The 18,097-nt window shown below is 45.6% G+C and overlaps 1 protein-coding gene across 1 annotated transcript in view; it reads left to right on the top strand.

The window, feature by feature from the left end:
* The window catches only part of LOC101637145 (inhibitor of carbonic anhydrase-like), a 38,442-nt gene that overhangs the window by 5,758 nt on the left and 14,587 nt on the right, over window positions 1-18,097 (top strand). The window contains exons 2-11 of the mRNA XM_012724814.1: window positions 920-1,080; window positions 4,325-4,433; window positions 5,273-5,434; window positions 6,418-6,565; window positions 9,101-9,153; window positions 10,985-11,163; window positions 12,178-12,349; window positions 13,151-13,293; window positions 14,718-14,808; window positions 16,353-16,409. Of these exons, the coding sequence (XP_012580268.1) occupies window positions 920-1,080; window positions 4,325-4,433; window positions 5,273-5,434; window positions 6,418-6,565; window positions 9,101-9,153; window positions 10,985-11,163; window positions 12,178-12,349; window positions 13,151-13,293; window positions 14,718-14,808; window positions 16,353-16,409 (1,275 nt within the window). The remainder of the gene's footprint in view (window positions 1-919; window positions 1,081-4,324; window positions 4,434-5,272; window positions 5,435-6,417; window positions 6,566-9,100; window positions 9,154-10,984; window positions 11,164-12,177; window positions 12,350-13,150; window positions 13,294-14,717; window positions 14,809-16,352; window positions 16,410-18,097) is intronic.

The raw sequence follows: 18,097 nt of genomic DNA, 5'->3' as shown, positions 1-18,097 counted from the left end.
GAGAGGTCTGCCACGCCATGTGGATCTCCTCCGGGGCAGGCGGGGATCGAACTCATGCGGAAGTGGCCCAAGCTTCTTAGTGCTGTGCTTCAACCCGCTGCGCCACCAGGAAGGGCCCCCCCAAATTTTTTTTTTAAGATTTATTCATCTATGTATACAATAACTGGGGTACAGGCCAGATATGTAGGGGGTGAGAGTCTTCACCAGAGACAGAGTGGGGAACAGAACAGGAAGATTGACTGACATACACTGCTGAGGGGAGCATCTGTCAGGAGAGACCTGCCTTGCCATATGGGTCACTTCCCTGGCTGAGAATCTAACTCATGCCACAGTGGCTTAGGATAGCCTCACAGCACTGTACTTTAACCCCTTGCGACACCAGATATTTTTATATGCTTCAAATGTTTTTATTTGCTGTCCCTTTTCTGCCTAGAACTCTAATTATACAAACATCAAATCACTTGATGTTATATGACAAATCAATTAGTGTGTGACAAATTCATTTCTTTTACAGTCTTTTGTAATCTTAACATTCATGTGAACCATGCAGCTAATCCAATTTGGGTCTATCCCACTCAACTTTTGACCTCCATACTTATTTTGGATAGTTTCTAATAATACCTTTCAGCTCATTTATTTTTTTTTTTGTAGTATCTAATCTGTTATTTTCATTTTGGATATTCTGTTTTCCATCTCTAGATTTTCTTTTTGGATATTTTTATACCTTATCTCTTTTTCCTTATAATGTTCATACTTCCTTTAAGTCTCTGAGAATACCTGAGCATTTGTGTGAAATATACAGCTAATCCAATTTGTATCTACCCCACTCTGTCAACTTTTGACCTTATCTTTAATCTCTTCAGCCTCTGGAGAAAGATGAGTGATGTGTTTTCTTTACACTGTGGCCTTTTTCTCATAGGCCTGTGTCTGGCTGACCCTGAGAAAACTGTGAGATGGTGCACCATCTCAAATCGCGAGGCCAAGAAATGCTCCAATATGAGGAAAGCCCTTCCTGTTAATGGTCCTCTTATTTCCTGTGTGAAGAGAACTTCTTCCTTTGAGTGCATAAAGGCTATTGTGGTAAGTAATTTTTGCCTAAATAAGAGTAAGAGAAAATTTGTATTTTTTTTTTCATTCTTTCGCATTTGTTACTATTTAGTGCTTCAGAACAACTTTCTTCCCACTGGAATTAGATGATGTTTGAGCTAAAGACTGGAAGTACAGGGGCTCTGGATAGAGAAAATTATTTTAACATTCATTAATAGTAAAAAAACAGCAATAATGGGCTTCCCTGGTGGTGCAAGGGGTTAAGTCTCTATCAGTGAATCTATTGGTAGCCACTGCAGCACGAGTTCAATCTCCTGTGAGGGAGCTATCCACATGACACAGCAGACCTCTCCTGTCTTACCCGCTGCTCTCCTCACCATTGTATTTCAGTAGATCCACCTGTTCTGCTTCCCACCCTGTCTCTGGTGAAGCCTTTCATCCCTGCACCTCTTGTCTGTACCCCAGATCTTGTATGCATAAATAAATAAATCTTTTTAAAAATGGTAAATTTCTTCATTGCTTCTAGAAAAACAATGAGAGATTATTTCTAGACAACAGTTAGAGATTTATCAAGGATCAAAAAGATCCACAGAAATTTGAACTTTCACATTTTCTCTAACTCATATATGGGGGTGGGGTGATTTTTACAAGATTTTGACCTCATGCAATTGTGGAGCTGGTCAGGCTTCCACAGAATATAGTTTTTGTCTCTGATATGAGAGCTTGAGGAGTCGGTAGTTAGGCAGAGATGTGGTATGTAGAGTGGGAAAGGGCAGGAACAAGCTGGAATCACAATCATGAGCTGGAGCCCACAGGAATGGACTGAAACTAGCATTGGATAATGAAGACATTTGGGGATCTATCAGTTTGTTCCCACCCTCTAATAACAGCTGGATAACCTGGGAACAAACCAGCTGCTGGTCACCACTCCACCCACAGACAATAGATGGGATGGACCAGAGGGCCTGCTCCCAAGCCCAGGAAAGTCTGCTTGAGACCCTCTGTTCAACATTGAAACTGGACTCTGTAGACCCCAGTGAAGGCAGATAAGGCGTCAGTGTTTTTTGATTAATGAAAGTGAGGAAGAAAAGAGAACTGAGCATGAGAGAGACGCTCAAAAGGTTCAGTTTTAGGCATGGGGCTTGAGAGGAAAGAAATTAAACTTTATTAACTGAGAAGGAAAGGAATGGGCTTAGCTAAAGTCTATTTGTCCACCTGTGTGTGTCCATTACTAGTTGTGAGCACCAGTCAGCTGCAGCTTGGTAGTCTGTAAGGCTCATCTACATCTCATAGGTGAATCTCTCATGGAGGCTGGGTGCTCGCTCTCCAGTTTGTCCCCACCTGGTCTCAGGATCTGTAACTCTTTTCTGCAACAACCAACTTGATAAACTGTAAAGCAATTGCTCAGGAACACACAGGCTGGGGACAAATCAGTAATAAACACAAAGGGCCATGGAAATTTATGGCAGCTGGTGTCAGGGCTTAGAGCCACCAGATTTGGTCAACTCTTGTTTACCAGCCTGTGGAGGAACAACAAAGCTCTTTCTTTAAGTTCTGTCCCTCTCTCAGGTTCCTTCCTGTCCAAAACCAGTGTAAGTATTTTTGCTTTTGTCCTTTGTGTTGTTCAGAAGACCCAGTAGCCTTCTCTTTTTCTAAAGATTTATTTATTTCTGCATACAAGAACTGGGGTACAGACCAAAGATGTGGGGTGTGAGAGGATTCACAAGAGACAGTGGGGAGCAGAACAGGCAGATTGACTGAAATTCACTGCGGAGGGGAGCAGTGGGCAAGACGGGAGAGGTCTGCTGCACCATGTGGGTCACCTCCCTGGCTGGGGATCAAACGCATGCTGCAGATAGCTTCATAGTGCTGCACTTTAACCCATTGCACCACCAGGGAGGGCTCCCAGTAGACTTGTCCTTTTGTCTTTGTACTAAAACCCTCCTTTACTCAAGTCAGTGTGAGTTGAAGTATGATCCATGCAACAAATAGAGTACTAACTTTATACTTATGCATACAAATACGTATACTACATAGATGTAGATATACAATACACATGCAATAGGAGTAGATGTTGTAAAATAAATATAAGAAAACATGGGATCAGAAAAGGGAAGCAAGTATATAGAAACATACTTAATTTAGAAAGACCCAAGTACTTGTAAATACCAATTAATAAATAATAAAAAGGATCATTCCCATGATGGGTAGGGAAATGATCCAGCCTCACCTCCGAGAAGAGACTGTGGTTGCCGCTTCTCTCAGGGTTGACGGAATCCTTGGCTGAAAGATCCATGAAGAAGGAATCTAGATCTAAAAATGCAAAACAGGAATTCTTATGGATGGAAATTATTGGCAATTCATTCATTCACTTATTCAAGAAATATTCTTGAACACGTGTCTGTAGTAGGTGCTTTTCTAGGGGCTGGGATTCAGTGGGATGAAGCTCATGATGCCATGTTACCACCTTCGTGGCACTTGTGTTCCAAAGGGAGGGCAAACAGTAAGTGAAAGTCTGTCAGATGGGGATAGGGCTTAAGGAGAAAAATGAAGCGGTACCCACATTTGTGAGGTAGTAGTTTCAAGAATGTGGCCAATGGACCTCCCTGGTGATGAAGGGTTAAGTCTCAGTGCTATCAAGCTATTGCCAGCCACCTTGGCCTGAGTTCAATCCCTGGCCAGGGAGCTGACCCACATGGCACAGCAGACTTCTCCTGTCTCACTCGCTGCTCCCCTCAGCAATGTATTTCAGTACATCCACCTGTTCGGCTCCTCACTCTGTCTCTGGTGAATCCTCTTACCCCCTGCATGTCTGGCCTACCTGCCAGTTCTTGTATTCATAAATAAATAAAATAAATCTTTAAAAAAAAAAAAGATTTATTTATTTATGCATACAGAACTGGGTTACAGGTCAGAGGTGCAGGGATGGTGAGAGGATTCACCACACACAGAGTGGGGAGCAGAACAGACAAATAGATGAAGTACACTGCTGAGGGGAGCAGTGGGCAGGTCAGAAGAGGTCTGCCGCACCACGTGGATCACCTCTGAGGTTGGCAGGAATCAAACTCATGCTAAAGTGGCTTTAGTTTCTTAGTGCTGCACTTTAATCTGCTGTGCCACCAGGGAGGGCCCATAAAATAAATCTTAAAAAAAAAAAAAAAAAAAAGAGGCCTGAGGGAATTCGAGTGTCTTTGAAACAGAGGTTCCTGGCAGAGAGCTACACAAGACTTCTTTAGTGGTGAAGACTTCATTCCTGATCCTGCCTCTTTCCTTTCAGGCAAATGAAGCAGATGCTGTGACCATTGAAGTGGGTTTGTTGTTTTGGGCGAGCATGGCCTCCTACGACATAAAACCCGTTGTAACAGAACTCTATGGCTCAAAAGATGGTGCGTTCCCCCTGCCTGACACAGCAACCCAGGAGGTGGCAAGGTCTCTGTGGGAGTTAACTTGAAGGGAACAAAGTTGTTGGAACTCTTCGTATTGAAGGACACTGTCACCTCTGCTGACCTAGGATAACTGGGCAGCTGTAAACTTTGTGTGTCCTGATGGACATGCTTTTGGTGCTGCTGGTTTGAAGGGGGATGTGCTGTCCACCATTCACCCAGTGGGTTGCACCAAAGGAAACCCATCTCTGAGACGCAGAGTCCCTGACAGCCTCTTCCCCATACTCACTCCCCTGGACTGCTACAGGGCATGAGCCCGTGTCTGGTGAGGAGAGGTATTGGCAGTTGGGAGGGAGGGGGTGTCCAAAAAAAGGGCTTTGCCTCCTAGTCCAAGAGTGTCATCAGTGTGTGTATGTGAGTTCAACCTGCCTCAATTTGACTCCACGTTGCCCCTGGCAAAATCCTGGGGATGCCCCTGTGTCTCTCTATTCACATATTCACCTTCACATCTGGGCTGCGGCAGAGTAGTCACAACCCTTAGGGAGAAACTGTAACATCAGGGTGACTGAGCACTGAGGCCCTCTTAAATCTGGGGTCCCCTTCCCTGTGTCTTGTTGACTTGTGGGGACTACAGGAAAGGAACTAGTGTTTATTGCCTGGAAAAGGGGCAATTTCCCTCGTCTGTCAATCAAGGGACCTTTGCCTTTCCTTTTCAGCCTGCTTACTAAGGGCTAGGATACATCCTAGGCTTTCTTAAATTTCCCCATTGTGCACACTCCAGAAAATTAATATGACAACATAGCATCTGGTTTTGGCCCTTCTTTCTCCCTGTTCCTTTGCAGATCCACAAATGTATCCTTACGTTGTAGCTGTGGTAAAGAAGGGCAGCAACTTTCAGCTGAACCAGCTCCGAGGCAAGAAGTCTTGCCACCCCAGCCTGGAATGGTTCACTGGGTGGACCATCCCCAATGAGATACTGTTTCCCTCTCACCCTGGCCAAGAAGGTAGGTCTGCCTGGGCTGAGTGCCCATGCACAGCTGCCCACACAGGCTGTATTGCGGCCACGCAGTCACCATCAGGTGTACATGTTCCCTGAACTTCAAGTCAGAGTGAGAACAATTTGCTTTAAACATGCACTGGCTGTGCCAGAGCCCTTAGGAACTGGCAGCTGGGTCTCAGACAAGGTGCTGCTGTTTCTGAGCTCCTGACAGCTGTACCTTTGTGGTAATCACTGCAGTTTGGTTTGGCAAGGGAGGTGTTTGAGATGCACTGAGAAAGGACTTTCTGGCTGCCCAAGAGGGCTGAACTATGGATTAGGCCACAGACTGACATTCAGGCCTCAGGGCTTTGGGCAAATGGCTTGGGAGGAAGGCAAACTGGCATAGGAACTGATTTAAAAAAAAAAAAAAAAGATTTATTTTTGCATACAGAACTGGGGGACAGGCTAGTGGTGCAGGGGCAGTGAGAGGATTCACTAGAGACAGAGAGGGGAGCAGAACAGGCTAACTGACAAACTACACTGCTGAGGGGAGCAGCAGGCGGGTCAGGAGAGGTCTGCCACGCCATGTGGTCACCTCCGGGGCAGGCGGGAATCGAACTCATGCAGAAGTGGCTTTAGCCTTTTAGTGCTGTGTTTTAACCTGCTGCACCACCAGGGAGGGCCAAGAACTGTTTTTTTGTGTATACTTCAGGATCTTGATCAGTTATGATGCAGCAAGGTGAGCCTAGGATGCCTTTTTAACCCTTGAAAAGGAGCAGCCAGATCTAGGAGTGATGCCTCAGCCCCTGGGTTCCTGGGCATCCTACACTCGGACATAGGTGCTGTCAGCCACCTCTGACAGTCTACACCTGGTCCACCCATGCACACCTGCCTCCCCAGACCCCTCCCTGGAAGGGTGTGTGGATTGATACACACACATGCACGATCCAGTGGCCCACAAGTATCTCACCAGCTCACACCCTGAGGTCTGTGTCTTGTGTTGAGCAGCAGCGGCCAAGTTCTTCTCTAGCAGCTGTGTCCCCTGTGCGGACAGGAAGAAGTCTCCCAACCTGTGTCAACTGTGTGCGGGGACAGGCATGGACAAATGTGCTTGTTCCTCCAATGAGCCGTACTTTGGCTATTCAGGCGCCTTCAAGTAAGTGAAACTCCTGTTCTCGTCCTCACTCTGGGATGGGGAAACCCAGACACAGGGAGTAGAGAGCCTGTCTCAGTCTCCCTCGAGTGTCAGTGTGAACGCCAGGGTCCTCAGTGCCCTCCATGGCCCCCACCTAGCTTGTACCCATCCAGAGGAGCCATCTTCTGTGGGGGAGCCCTGCTGTCTCCCCACACAGACCCTGGGTCTACTGCCTGTGTTACATTCCTGAACCAGAGAGGACTGGTATTACAGACCAATCTCTGGGACTCCAGGGTCCATGGACATGGGCTCGAGGCGCCAGAAGGGCCTGACTTGGCTAGCTTTTCCCTGCTTGAGAATCTTCCTGTGCTGGGACACAGATCTGCCTCTGTTGGGGACTGACCTCAACACGCTATAGGGCAGGATCTGTAGGTGGTGTCAGCTTCGGTGTGTGGAGATTCCAAGAAGGGGAACAGGGGACTGGAGCAAGGAAGACACAGGCGTCGGAGTTTGGTACAATTCTACCTGTCCATCTTTTCAACAGGTCTTTATTTATACAGTGTAGCAAGTAGTTAATTACAATAATGCATAAGGTAAGTTAATGAGAAATCGCCATAAATTGCCATAAACGTTCTCAAGGGAGAGGGGAACAATGCATCTTCTTCTTGACACTTTATGGTATACTAAATTATACACATTTGTAACTGTCATGGATGTTTAACTATAACTCAAAGGATAAGGGGTCTGGGAAAGGATGAGCTGTTAGCAAAGGATTGTTAGGTATCTTAGGGAAGGAATAAATTGTGTTAGCAGAGTCATCCATGATTGTCTAAAGAGAAGCTAATGGCTAATTTAAGGCTAGCAGATAGTAGTTAGGGATTATTTAAAAAGAGTAAATTAAGAAGTTATACAGGCCCTCCCTGGTGGCACAGTGTGTTAAAGCACAGCACTGAGAAGCTTAAGCCACTTCCGCATGAGTTTGATTCCCGCCTGCCCCGGAGGTGACCACATGGCGAGGCAGACCTCTCCCCATCTGCCCGCTGCTCCCCTCAGCATTGTACTTCGTTGATCTGCCTGTTCTGCTCCCCTGTCTGTTTCTGGTGAACCCTCTCACCCTCCACATCTCTGGCTTGTACCCCAGCTCTATATGAATAAATAAATAAATCTTTAAAAAAAAAAAGAAGAAGAAGAAGAAGTTATACAGTCATGCATTAAGCAAAACTTGTGTAAGCAAGGTTAGGAAATTGTCCATGAGTCCTTATACCCTGAGAGTCTTATCTGAGATTTGCTTTTTTTAAAAAAAAGATTTATTTATTTATGCATACAGAACTGGGGTACAGACCAGAGGTGCAAGGGCAGTGAGAGGACTCACCAGAGACAGAGGGGAGAGCAGAACAGGCTGATGGACGAAGTACACTATTAAGGGGAGCAGCCAGCAGGTCAGGAGAGGTCTGTCATGCCTTGTGGGTCATCCCCAGGTCAGGCGGGGATCGAACTCATGCTGAAATGGCTTTAGCTTCTCAGTGCTGCGCTTTAACCCACTGCACCACAGGGAGGGCCCTGAAGTTTGCTTTTTGTTTCAAAAGGCTGAGGAAGCTTCCCAGGGGTCTTTATGCCCTGGGGGTCTTAACTCTCCTAGGGCTTGCCTTTTGTCTCAGGAGACAGAGGAATTTCTTGCCCTGAGCCAGCACCTTTTGCCTGGGCCAGGCAGCCACCTTAAGAGGCTAAACAATCCAGTTGTAAGCTGATGGTTGCTAAAAATATTTTGATATTATGATTATACAAAAAAGGAAGGTCTTAACATAAGTTAGCAATGGAAATTCTGATTTTTCAGAGCTTTTCCCTTCCATCTGGAATTTGTCAGTTGACAGAAGTTGCATAGCTTGTGTCTCCTCATCTTCCTCTCAGCCCCCTGCAGGTGCTTTCCATATCCCAAACTCTGTAAGAGACACAGGTATTCTCAAACTTCCCCACAGCAGCTCTCCTGCCTACCCGTGACCATGAAGGTGCTGCTCTTCACTGACCTTCCCCCTTTGCAAGGCAGCAGAGGCAGCCCTGCCCCAAGGGGTACAGACCAGAGGTACAGGGGCAGTGAGAGGATTCATTCTGCCCATTTGTATCTGTACAGGTGTCCTTTACTTTTCTCTCCCTTTTTATAATAAACCTGCCCTTTTGGATGTTAAAAAAAAAAGGAAAAGAAAAATCAGAGAGTAGCTTTCTGGGAAATCCAAGGCAAGCCAAATTGTTATACTCCATATGAAAGATTTTATGCCTTCAATTAAAAAAAATAATAATCAGTGGCTTTAGGCAACAGAGGAGGAAAGGGAAGTAAAGGACTTTCTTTGGCACCCGCCTTCCCCAGAGTTGCCTGGGTATGACTTCTGGCTCCTGTTGGGTTCATAGGCCCCTCAGACAGGATGCCAAGAAACAGCCTGATGCCAAGAAATGGTGCATAGAGCCCTGTGACTAGTGGCCACAACAGAGCTTCACAGGGCACATACCCCTGGTCACACTTGGTTCTACAGCATGACCTGACATTTATGTCCTCTTTCTCAGGTGTCTGCAGAATGGTGGGGACGTGGGCTTCATGAGACACATGGCAGTGTTTGGTAAGTGCTGGAGGAAGGAATAATCCTGACCAGGTAGCTGGTTCTCGCCAGCCAGTTTCCTTTTATCTAGAGGTGGTGGGAATTTTCATGAATTAGTAGATTTTTCTATAAAACACATTTCTGTTATTAGTACTTTGCTTAGTGCTCAATTACTTCAATCTATAAAAATTTCTGAATATTTAAATGGTACTTAACAATGAATAAAAGAAAACAAGTTTTAGTAATTAAATTCAGTTAGTCAATGAAATATCAATTTCAAATTTACCACATTTTCTTGAATGCTGCATTATAAACAGCACCTAAATGTGTCAAATACTTTAAGTAAACACAAATTATTTTAATGATTCAGAACTTATTAACACATCTTAACTTATTCTGTTGCAAAAACATTACTAACATGATGGACAATAGTGTCTTTGTGTGTTTCTTTCTATGTTAAAAAACATTTTCTAGCATTTTTGGACAATCTACCAAAAACAAACAAAATAGTATTTCTGGTAAGTTAACATTGCAGATTCTGAGTTTTGTAAACAATGAAATTTCTAATTAATGCAGAACACACTGTATTACTCAAGATGTCTAAAACTCAAATATATATTCACTGTGCTAAGTTCATTAAAAAGTAACTGCTGGCCCTCCCTGGTGGCGCAGCGGGTTAAAGCACAGCACTGAGAATCTAAAGCCGCTTCCGCATGAGTTCGATTCCCGCCTGCCCCGGAGGTGACCACATGGCGTGGCAGACCTCTCCTGGCCCGCCCGCTGCTCCCCTCAGCAGTGTACTTCGTCGATCTGCCTGTTCTGCTCCCCACTCTGTCTCTGGTGAATCCTCTCACCCTCCGCATCTCTGGCCTGTACCCCAGTTCTGTATGAATAAATAAATAAATCTTTAAAAAAAAAAAAGTAACTGCTTTCTCAAGAAGAATTTTATTTTATTTACTCCACTTTTTATTAAATTTTTTTTCCAAAGATTTTATTTCTTTATGCATACAAGAACTGGGGTACAGACCAGAGGTTCAGGGGTTGGGGGGTGAGAGGATTCACCAGAGACAGAGTGGAGAGCAGAACAGGCAGATCTACTGAAGTACACTGCTGAGGGGAGCAGTGGGTGGGTCAGGAGAAGTCTGCTGGGCCATGTAGGTCAGCTCCCTGGCCGGAATCAAACATGTGCTCCAGTGGCTGCAGACAGCTTCACAGTGCTGAGACTTAACCCCTTGTGCCACCAGGGAGCCCAGGTTGTCATCATTCTTACCAACAGAGCCACAGAGACAGAGGGCTCTGGCCTAGCATACCTCCCAGCCCATGGGTCTATTTGTTGGGAGAACCACTCATTTCATCTCCTGAGGCCACAGATTCCTCACCTTTGGAAAGATTGATTTTAATTTCTTTTTAGGTAGCTATAAAATGATTAAAGAGGGACACAAACTAACACTTCATTAAGTAGGGTATCTCTGTTGGAGAACAGCAAAATGGTAAGGCTTCTGTAGGATAAAGAATAAAGATCAGGAAGGGAAAAACAGTAAATCTCTAATTGGCTCAGGTCAACCTTGTTTATGGTGAGAAAAAACAAGGAAATAACTATAGTGCTGAGAGCTGACTTGGCATTTGGGGACTGGCCAGCTGAGTTGACTGAATTTCTGGTCAAGTGAAGCATTTACAAGAACCCGAAAGTTATTAAAGCTTTGGTTTGCTGATAATGGCATCCAGGCAGAAGTGGCTCCATCTTGGCCCCAGAAAGTTACGTCAATAAAGTCAGTTTGTAAACCTGTAAGGAACAGGGAGCATCACTCACAGCTCTGTTCTCAGTTGGCTCCTCTGGACTTTCCTCCCCCAGAGAACCTGAAAGACAAGGCTGACAGGGACCAGTATGAGCTGCTTTGCAGGGACAACACCCGGAAGTCCGTGGAAGACTACAAGGAATGCTTCCTGGCACAGGTCCCTTCCCATATCATTGTGTCCCGAAGCCTGGGTGACAAGCAGGACTTGATTTGGGAGCTTCTCAACTATGCCCAGGTATCCCCGTCCACCCTGCTCCCTTCCTGTTTTCAAGATACCAGGCCTGATATTCAGGGGTCCCTGCTTGGCTTTGGGGCTTTCCCTGCATTTCCTTCTTGCTATTCACAGAGGTCCGTGTGTAGTCAGGGTCCAGCAGGAATCATACCATATACCATCAGCCCCACTGACAAGCCACTCAGCCTATATGAGTTGGGCAACAGAAGCCACAAAGCCCTCGGCATCATTGCCCCCCTTGGGCAAAATACTCTCTGCAAAAGCTCTTTGTAGTCCCATTTTGTTCTTTTCAGCTCTAATGGGGTCCTTGGGACACAGCACAGATGCCTTTTCTCCACAGAGTCCCTGTTACCCTACTGGCATTGGAGCTGCTCTTCCTTCTGTGGCAGGTGCCTACCTGGCCAGAGTATTTTCTCTGCCCTGCAGGGATGGTGTCTCTCCCAGTCTCATTCCTCACCTTGTCCCAACACTGTCAGTGTGTTCTACTAGGGAGGGCCCAAGCCTTTGAGTTTCTCAGAGGCCAGTGATGGAAGAGGACGGCTTGGCGCCCTTCTGTGGCAGGCCAAGGACTGCTTAGGAACACAGGGCTCTTCATGTCCAAGCTCAATGGCAGGGAGCTGGGTCACCAGCACTCCAGGGTGAAGACCATAGAGCCAGAGAAGACCAGGCACGAGGCAGCCTTTATTGCCTGCCCAGGGTAACACGGCCCTGGAGTAGCACAGCTGCCAGGTCATGGTGCCTCCTACTCCTTCATAAGAGGTCTGGGAGATGGAGGGGTCCACCCCTGGCAGTTTTCCTTAAGCTGAATATGTCCAACACACTGGGGTTTGAATGAGAAATTCCTTTGAGTGAGGACAGGGACTGGAGAACTCTGCGAGCACCCTGTGGCCACAGTCTTCAATCTCGAGAGCTCATATTCCCCCTCCCCTGTTTTCCTTGTCTGTTTGGGGGTTTGTTTTCCCTTCCCCTCGCTATGCCTGCCTCTTTCCTTCACTATTTCTTTGATCATTTGCATAGGAACATTTTGGTAAAGATAATTCGACAGAATTCCAGCTCTTTGAGACTCCTCATGGGGAGGACCTGCTGTTTACCGACGCCACCCGGGGGTTTTTTAGAGTCCCACCTGTTATGGATGCCAAGCTGTACCTGGGAAATGAGCGTTTTGCTGCCATTCAGCACTTAAGGGGAGGTGAGTCAGGTCTTTTGGGAGCACAGTGCAGTGTGGGGACCATCCCGATGCTGCACGCCTTACTTCACCCATGCTTCACTGGTTTCTGGAGTCCAGGGGTCTGCTAGCTGCACTGGGTTAATGAGGGGATTATCTGATGAACTGGGGGCAATGCCTAAATTAGCTTTAGAGAACAGGTAAGTTGAAGTAGCCATGATCCAGAGTCGCCCCCACCCCCACCCCCCTGCCCCAACTGACAGGTCCACCTGACAGGGAAGAGACTATCCTAACTCAAGGCGGGAGTATGGCCTCTGCCACCATCAAAAGCAGAGGTAGAATTTCAGTTTTTATTACAGCTGCTGCCTTCTGCTAAGTTCCTATGACTCATTTCATTCTTCTTTCCCTCTCTTTATTTCCCCTCCAGTTAGTCAACCAACAGTCACTCAAGGCCAGCCACTGTGTTAGATGTGGACACTAAGAAGATGGGTAGAGCAAGAATAGAAAACATTGATTTCTAACTGGGGAACACTCCCTAGAATTGGCAGAACCCAGTTCTGGAAGAGTTCAGAACCCAGAATAGAATGTCAGAGCTGAGCTAAGGAGGAGATACCTGGGAAGGCAAGGTCAGAAGGAGAGGTATTGCTCTGTCTTCAAGTTCTGGGAACCAGGTCCCCATTTCTTCTGGAGGACAAAATGAAGGAATGAGGAGGAAGGGGCTGCCAGACATCCCAATTCTGCTGCTGTTAGGCATTGGGCAGCCATCCTGTGGCCAGTGGCACTAACGCCCTCAGGCCCATCTCAGGATTTACTTTGAATGTCTAGCTGTGGAAGACTCCCAGAGGGTGCGGTGGTGTGCAGTGGGCCAGCACGAGAGGGCCAAGTGTGATGAGTGGAGCGCCGTGAGCGGTGGAATCTTACAGTGCGCCTCACAGGAGACCACGGAGAACTGCATCGCCGCTATCGTGGTAAGAAGGGCCCGCCTCCACGCTGGTCTCCCACACTCAGACACCCGGCCTTGCTGCCTGTTCTCCACACACCTTACTGTCAGCCACGAGGTTGAGATGTACCTGTGGTATGCTCTCCACACCCTCCAAATCCCCACTCCACTCCCCCCATCCCTGCTGGGACCCTTCCAGGTCAGGCTGGGCAGAAACACAGAGCCAGCTCAAGGCCCAAGCACCTTATGGGTTCAGCGCTGAAGTCAGTGTAGCTCTGATGGGTGTCAGGCCTTGGGGCTGCAACAGTGGGGTGACAGCCCAAGATATGCGACCCTGTGGGTTTGGAAAGCAAATCAACCTCTAAGTCCTTTAAATTTTTTCTGGTGATAAAAATATTACATGCTGGAATAATAATGGAAAATTAAAAAATCATTAACAATTTCATATCATTATCTCATAATTTCTGAATTATCAGGTTGTGCTATTATTAACTTTTAGTACTTTATAAGAAAACAAAATCTTTGTGATTTTTACATATATATGTATATAAAGCTGAAAAATTGGCAAACTTAGGAATGCACAAATTTTCTTAAGAAAGAAGATCCTGATTTTGGTAAACTTCCCTGAGATTCATCCAGGAGATTAAGATCTTGAATTTATACAGTCTCCTAAGTATTTTGATTATAAGGATTAAATGAATATACTCATAATATTGCCTGGCATATAAGAAGAGATCAATAAGTATTAGCTGTTGCTGTTATCATTGAAATCCTTGAACATGATTCCACCCTTTCTTAGACAGTGAAATACTTATTTGAAATGTCTTTAACTGCCACATAATATTCCACCAAGTATAGTCCTGGATTGCTTAAAGATGGAGTTAGAGTATGAGAAACATGTTAGGTGACTTCATCATTGTGTAAATGATATAAAGTGCCATTACTGGTATAACCTATGACACACCTAGGTAATATGGTATAATCTGTTGACACCACTGTTATTTATGTGTTCTGTCAGTGCCCAGAATGCTGTTAAAAATGATACATGAGTATATGTTTGTCTCAAACTTATTTAAACAACTTCTAAATGTCTATATTTGGTTTATTTTAAAGCCTTTTGCTGTTAGAAATAATGTGGATTGAAGATTTTTACCATTTAACTGTCAGTCCTGAGTACACAGCAGTCACTTTATCCATGTTTGCTTTTGCCTGTTTCACTTACCTGCAGTCAATAATAGTTTGACAAATATCACATATGGTAAGATATTTTGAGACAGAAACCACATTCATATAAATTTTATGGTAGTTTATTGTTACAAATATGTTTAGTGGTAAAAGTTTAGGAAATCCATGGCTTTGGGGGACATGTGACATGAAGCCAACAGAATGGAAACCTCTGATGGCCACAGGGACAGGACACTTAATTGTGTTGCTGTTGATTTCTTTCTTCAGAAAGGAGAAGCTGATGCCATGAGCTTGGACGGTGGCTACGTCTATACCGCTGGCAAGTGCGGCCTGGTGCCTGTCATGGCAGAGAAGTACAGTAAGTGAAGGAAGCAACTCTTGGGGTTGTGGATATAGGAAGATGAGGCCATAATTAATTCACTGTTGAGACAGTAATAACTGTTGCTGCCATGTAGGTAGCTAGTAGACAACATCCAACGCCCCCTTTCCCAGAGTACAGAACCAATTACGATTATAGATGTGGGAACTCTGGAGAATGAGATCAAAATTACACCTCTCTTACTGGAATGGTGACATGGTCAGTAGCTATGGTCACACGGCTTGCCAAAGTGTCCTTGAGTTAGAGTTACCCACTCGTTCAGGAGAATAAGATCTTTGACATAGCCCAGGGCAGAGAGCAGAGGAAAACACAATTTGTTTTTCAAAGATTTATTTATTTATTCATACAGAACTGGGGTACAGGTCAGAGGTACAGGGGCAGTGAGAGGATTCACCAGAGACAGAGTGGGGAGTAGAACAGGCTGATGGACGAAGTACATGCTGAGGGGAGCAGTGGGCGAGACAGAAGAGGTCTGCCGTGCGATGTGGGTCACCCCCAGGCCCGGGATCGAATTCATGCTGAAGTGGCTTTAGTTCTTAGTGCTGCGATTTAATCTGCTGCACCACCAGGGAGGGCCCCGAAAATCCAATTTTTATGACTGCGAAGCGCGAAGCTACTCTCCAACTCTCTTTATTAAAGAAAGAAGGACCAAGGCCATGTGTGCTTAGGCCCTTTTGCCCAATTTACTAGTCAATATTCCAAAATTAACTCTTGCCAGCTGCCCTGAAAGATTGAGAGATGGGGGCCCAGGGAAAAAAAAACCAGGGGAGAAGAGAATTTCACCAATATCATTTGTTAACTACTCCCTCTGCTAGGCAGTGAACAAGGAACCATATATCCTTCTGCAAAACAAACAACTCTGTGAATAGTAGTATTTCTATTTTACAGATGTAGAAATGAGGGCTTAGAAAAGTTAAATGATGGGGCCTCCCTGGTGGTGTTCCCCACTCTGTTTCTGGTGATGCTTCTCACAACCATCACCCCCCCTCCCCCACCACGTTCCTCCGGTCTGCACCACAGCCTTGTATTCATAAATAAAGCTTTAAAACAAAAAGTTAAATGATGTGTCCAAGATAGAATAAAAATGGCATCCAGGCTCATTCTGACCTCACAGGCAGGTTTTGACCCTCTAACATTGGCAGAATTTGATCACTTACGGGGAAAGGAATCATGCCAGGATGATTTAAATCACACAGCTAATACAAAAGGATCTTTGTCAAGATCTCCACTATTCTCTCTCTCTCCTGTCCCCTCATAAGGGCTCTTGTTTTCTTTCTCAGCTTCAGCCTGAGTATCGGAGAGATTCTAGGCTGGAACCTAATGTTCAGATGACAAGGAGCGAGGGAAGAGGAGGTGACATGGAGTTGTAGATTCAGCTCATTTATGACCAAGGACACACTGCTTAATTGGTGTTTCTATTTATTTTCTTTTTGGCGATTGAGACTGAAAAGCTCATGACATTGGATGGAGTAATATGAGTGTTGAAAGCCATGCATCTTGAATGCTAATATTTTTCTTTTTAGAGGCTAATGATGACAGTGAACAGCGTGGGCCTCAGTGTGTGAATACAAACATAGGAGGTGAGCCAGAAGCAATAATGTTGGGTCTCGAAGGTAAAGGCCTGTCACTGGGGAGTGTTTTGTCCCAACTTCTGTGACCGGCCGCAAGAAAGGAAGGTGGGAGGCAGAAAGGCTGAGCAAGCTGAGTTTATTGCTCCGAGACAGCAGCTGAAAAGGAGCCCGTAGAATGGGGTCCGCAGCTACTACCAGCCATATAGGAGGGAAGGGTCTCTTATATAGATTCTAAACTCAGATTCCAAAGGGGTGACTCATCGCTGTGTCCCTTGATGTAAGGCCCAGTTCGTTATCACCTTCTTCTAGTCCCATCCAGATGCAAGGCCCCCTTAGTTGGATGCAAAGCCCAGTTTATTACATTACCGCCTTATCACCCTTGGATGCAAGGCCTAATTTATTACTGCCCTTATCCAGTCCCTCTGTACTTGGTCACTCCCAACAGAAAGAAGATATGTCTTAAAAATAAACAAAAATTACCTTGAGTGAAAAAAAGTCAGCTAATTATTGTGTAGCAAATTTGGCCAGAAATTATAATAATAATTAGTATTTGTAGGGTGTTTTACAGTCAACACAGGACTCCTGTTCCCATGGTCCCTGTTCACTCTTCTCAGCAGGCACTTAGTATGTAGGCATCATCACCCCATGTATATAGTTGGAGAAACTGAGGCACAGGAACTGAGTGACTTGCCCTGGTACTCAGGCAGTGGCTGCCCAAGGGCTTGAGAGAAGGTAGGGTGGCTGAAACCCTACCAACCACACTGTTCCCTGCCTCATGCTGCCTGCCAGGGCATGAAGGTCAAGGCCAGCATGCGGCAGGTGTCCATTTCTAGCATTTCCGGAGCTGAGTAGAAGCATTGCAAGAGGAGAGTCACAGCTTTTCACAGGTTGAGTTTTAATAGCAGGGAGTTGACTTAGATTAGGACACAAGGTGACAAGTTCTCCATCTTGTGTCTCCACATAGACAGAGAGGATGTGTACTTCCCTGATGTACCAAAGCGAGGGCCTTAGACAGCAGTTCTCTATCGAGCACCGTGTCTCCGCCAACTGTGTCAGCATCACCTGAGAACTTGTCAGAATGAAAATGCTTAGCCCCATCCTAGATCTACTGAGTCAGAAACCGGGAGTCAGGCCCAGCATTCTTTGTTTAAAGAAGGCTTCCTGCTGACTGTAGTGCACATTAAGGTGTGAAAACCACCTTGAGAGAAGACCTGGAGACAACAGCTGTAGGCTTTGGAGTTTCCTGTAAGTCAGGAGAGTGGAAGGAGGCAAGGTTGGCAGCATAGAAAAAATACATCATGACTTTTCTGTCAACTCAGTACAGTGATTTCTACAGATAAATTGGTTCTTATAGGAGCAAAGGGGTCACAACATAAATACCCACCAAAAGGGGGATTATACAAAACAGTGGGACTTAATTTAGAAACATAATAGAACCATAAATAGAATGTGAAAGCTGTAGCTATAGCTGTAACTATTTCTACTGAATCAAAAAGGTCCACAATCTATCAACTTGCAGGAAAGATTGTATAGCAGGGTTCTGTTGGGGAATAAATGAAGTATGCATATAAATATTACCAGTATATGCATGCACATGCATCCGAGAGCAGCCATCGCCTAACAGTGACAGTAATTGGGAGGATCTTCTGCTAGTAAGGTGGGGGTGGGGCAAGTTATCCCCCCCTCATCCCTCCCCC

This window comes from Condylura cristata, unplaced genomic scaffold (genome assembly GCF_000260355.1).
Source record: "Condylura cristata isolate star-nosed mole 26May11 unplaced genomic scaffold, ConCri1.0 scaffold00014, whole genome shotgun sequence".
Lineage (NCBI taxonomy): Eukaryota > Metazoa > Chordata > Mammalia > Eulipotyphla > Talpidae > Condylura > Condylura cristata.
The sequence above is the reverse complement of the archived record's forward strand: the minus strand, read 5'-3'. Positions and strand labels throughout refer to the sequence as shown.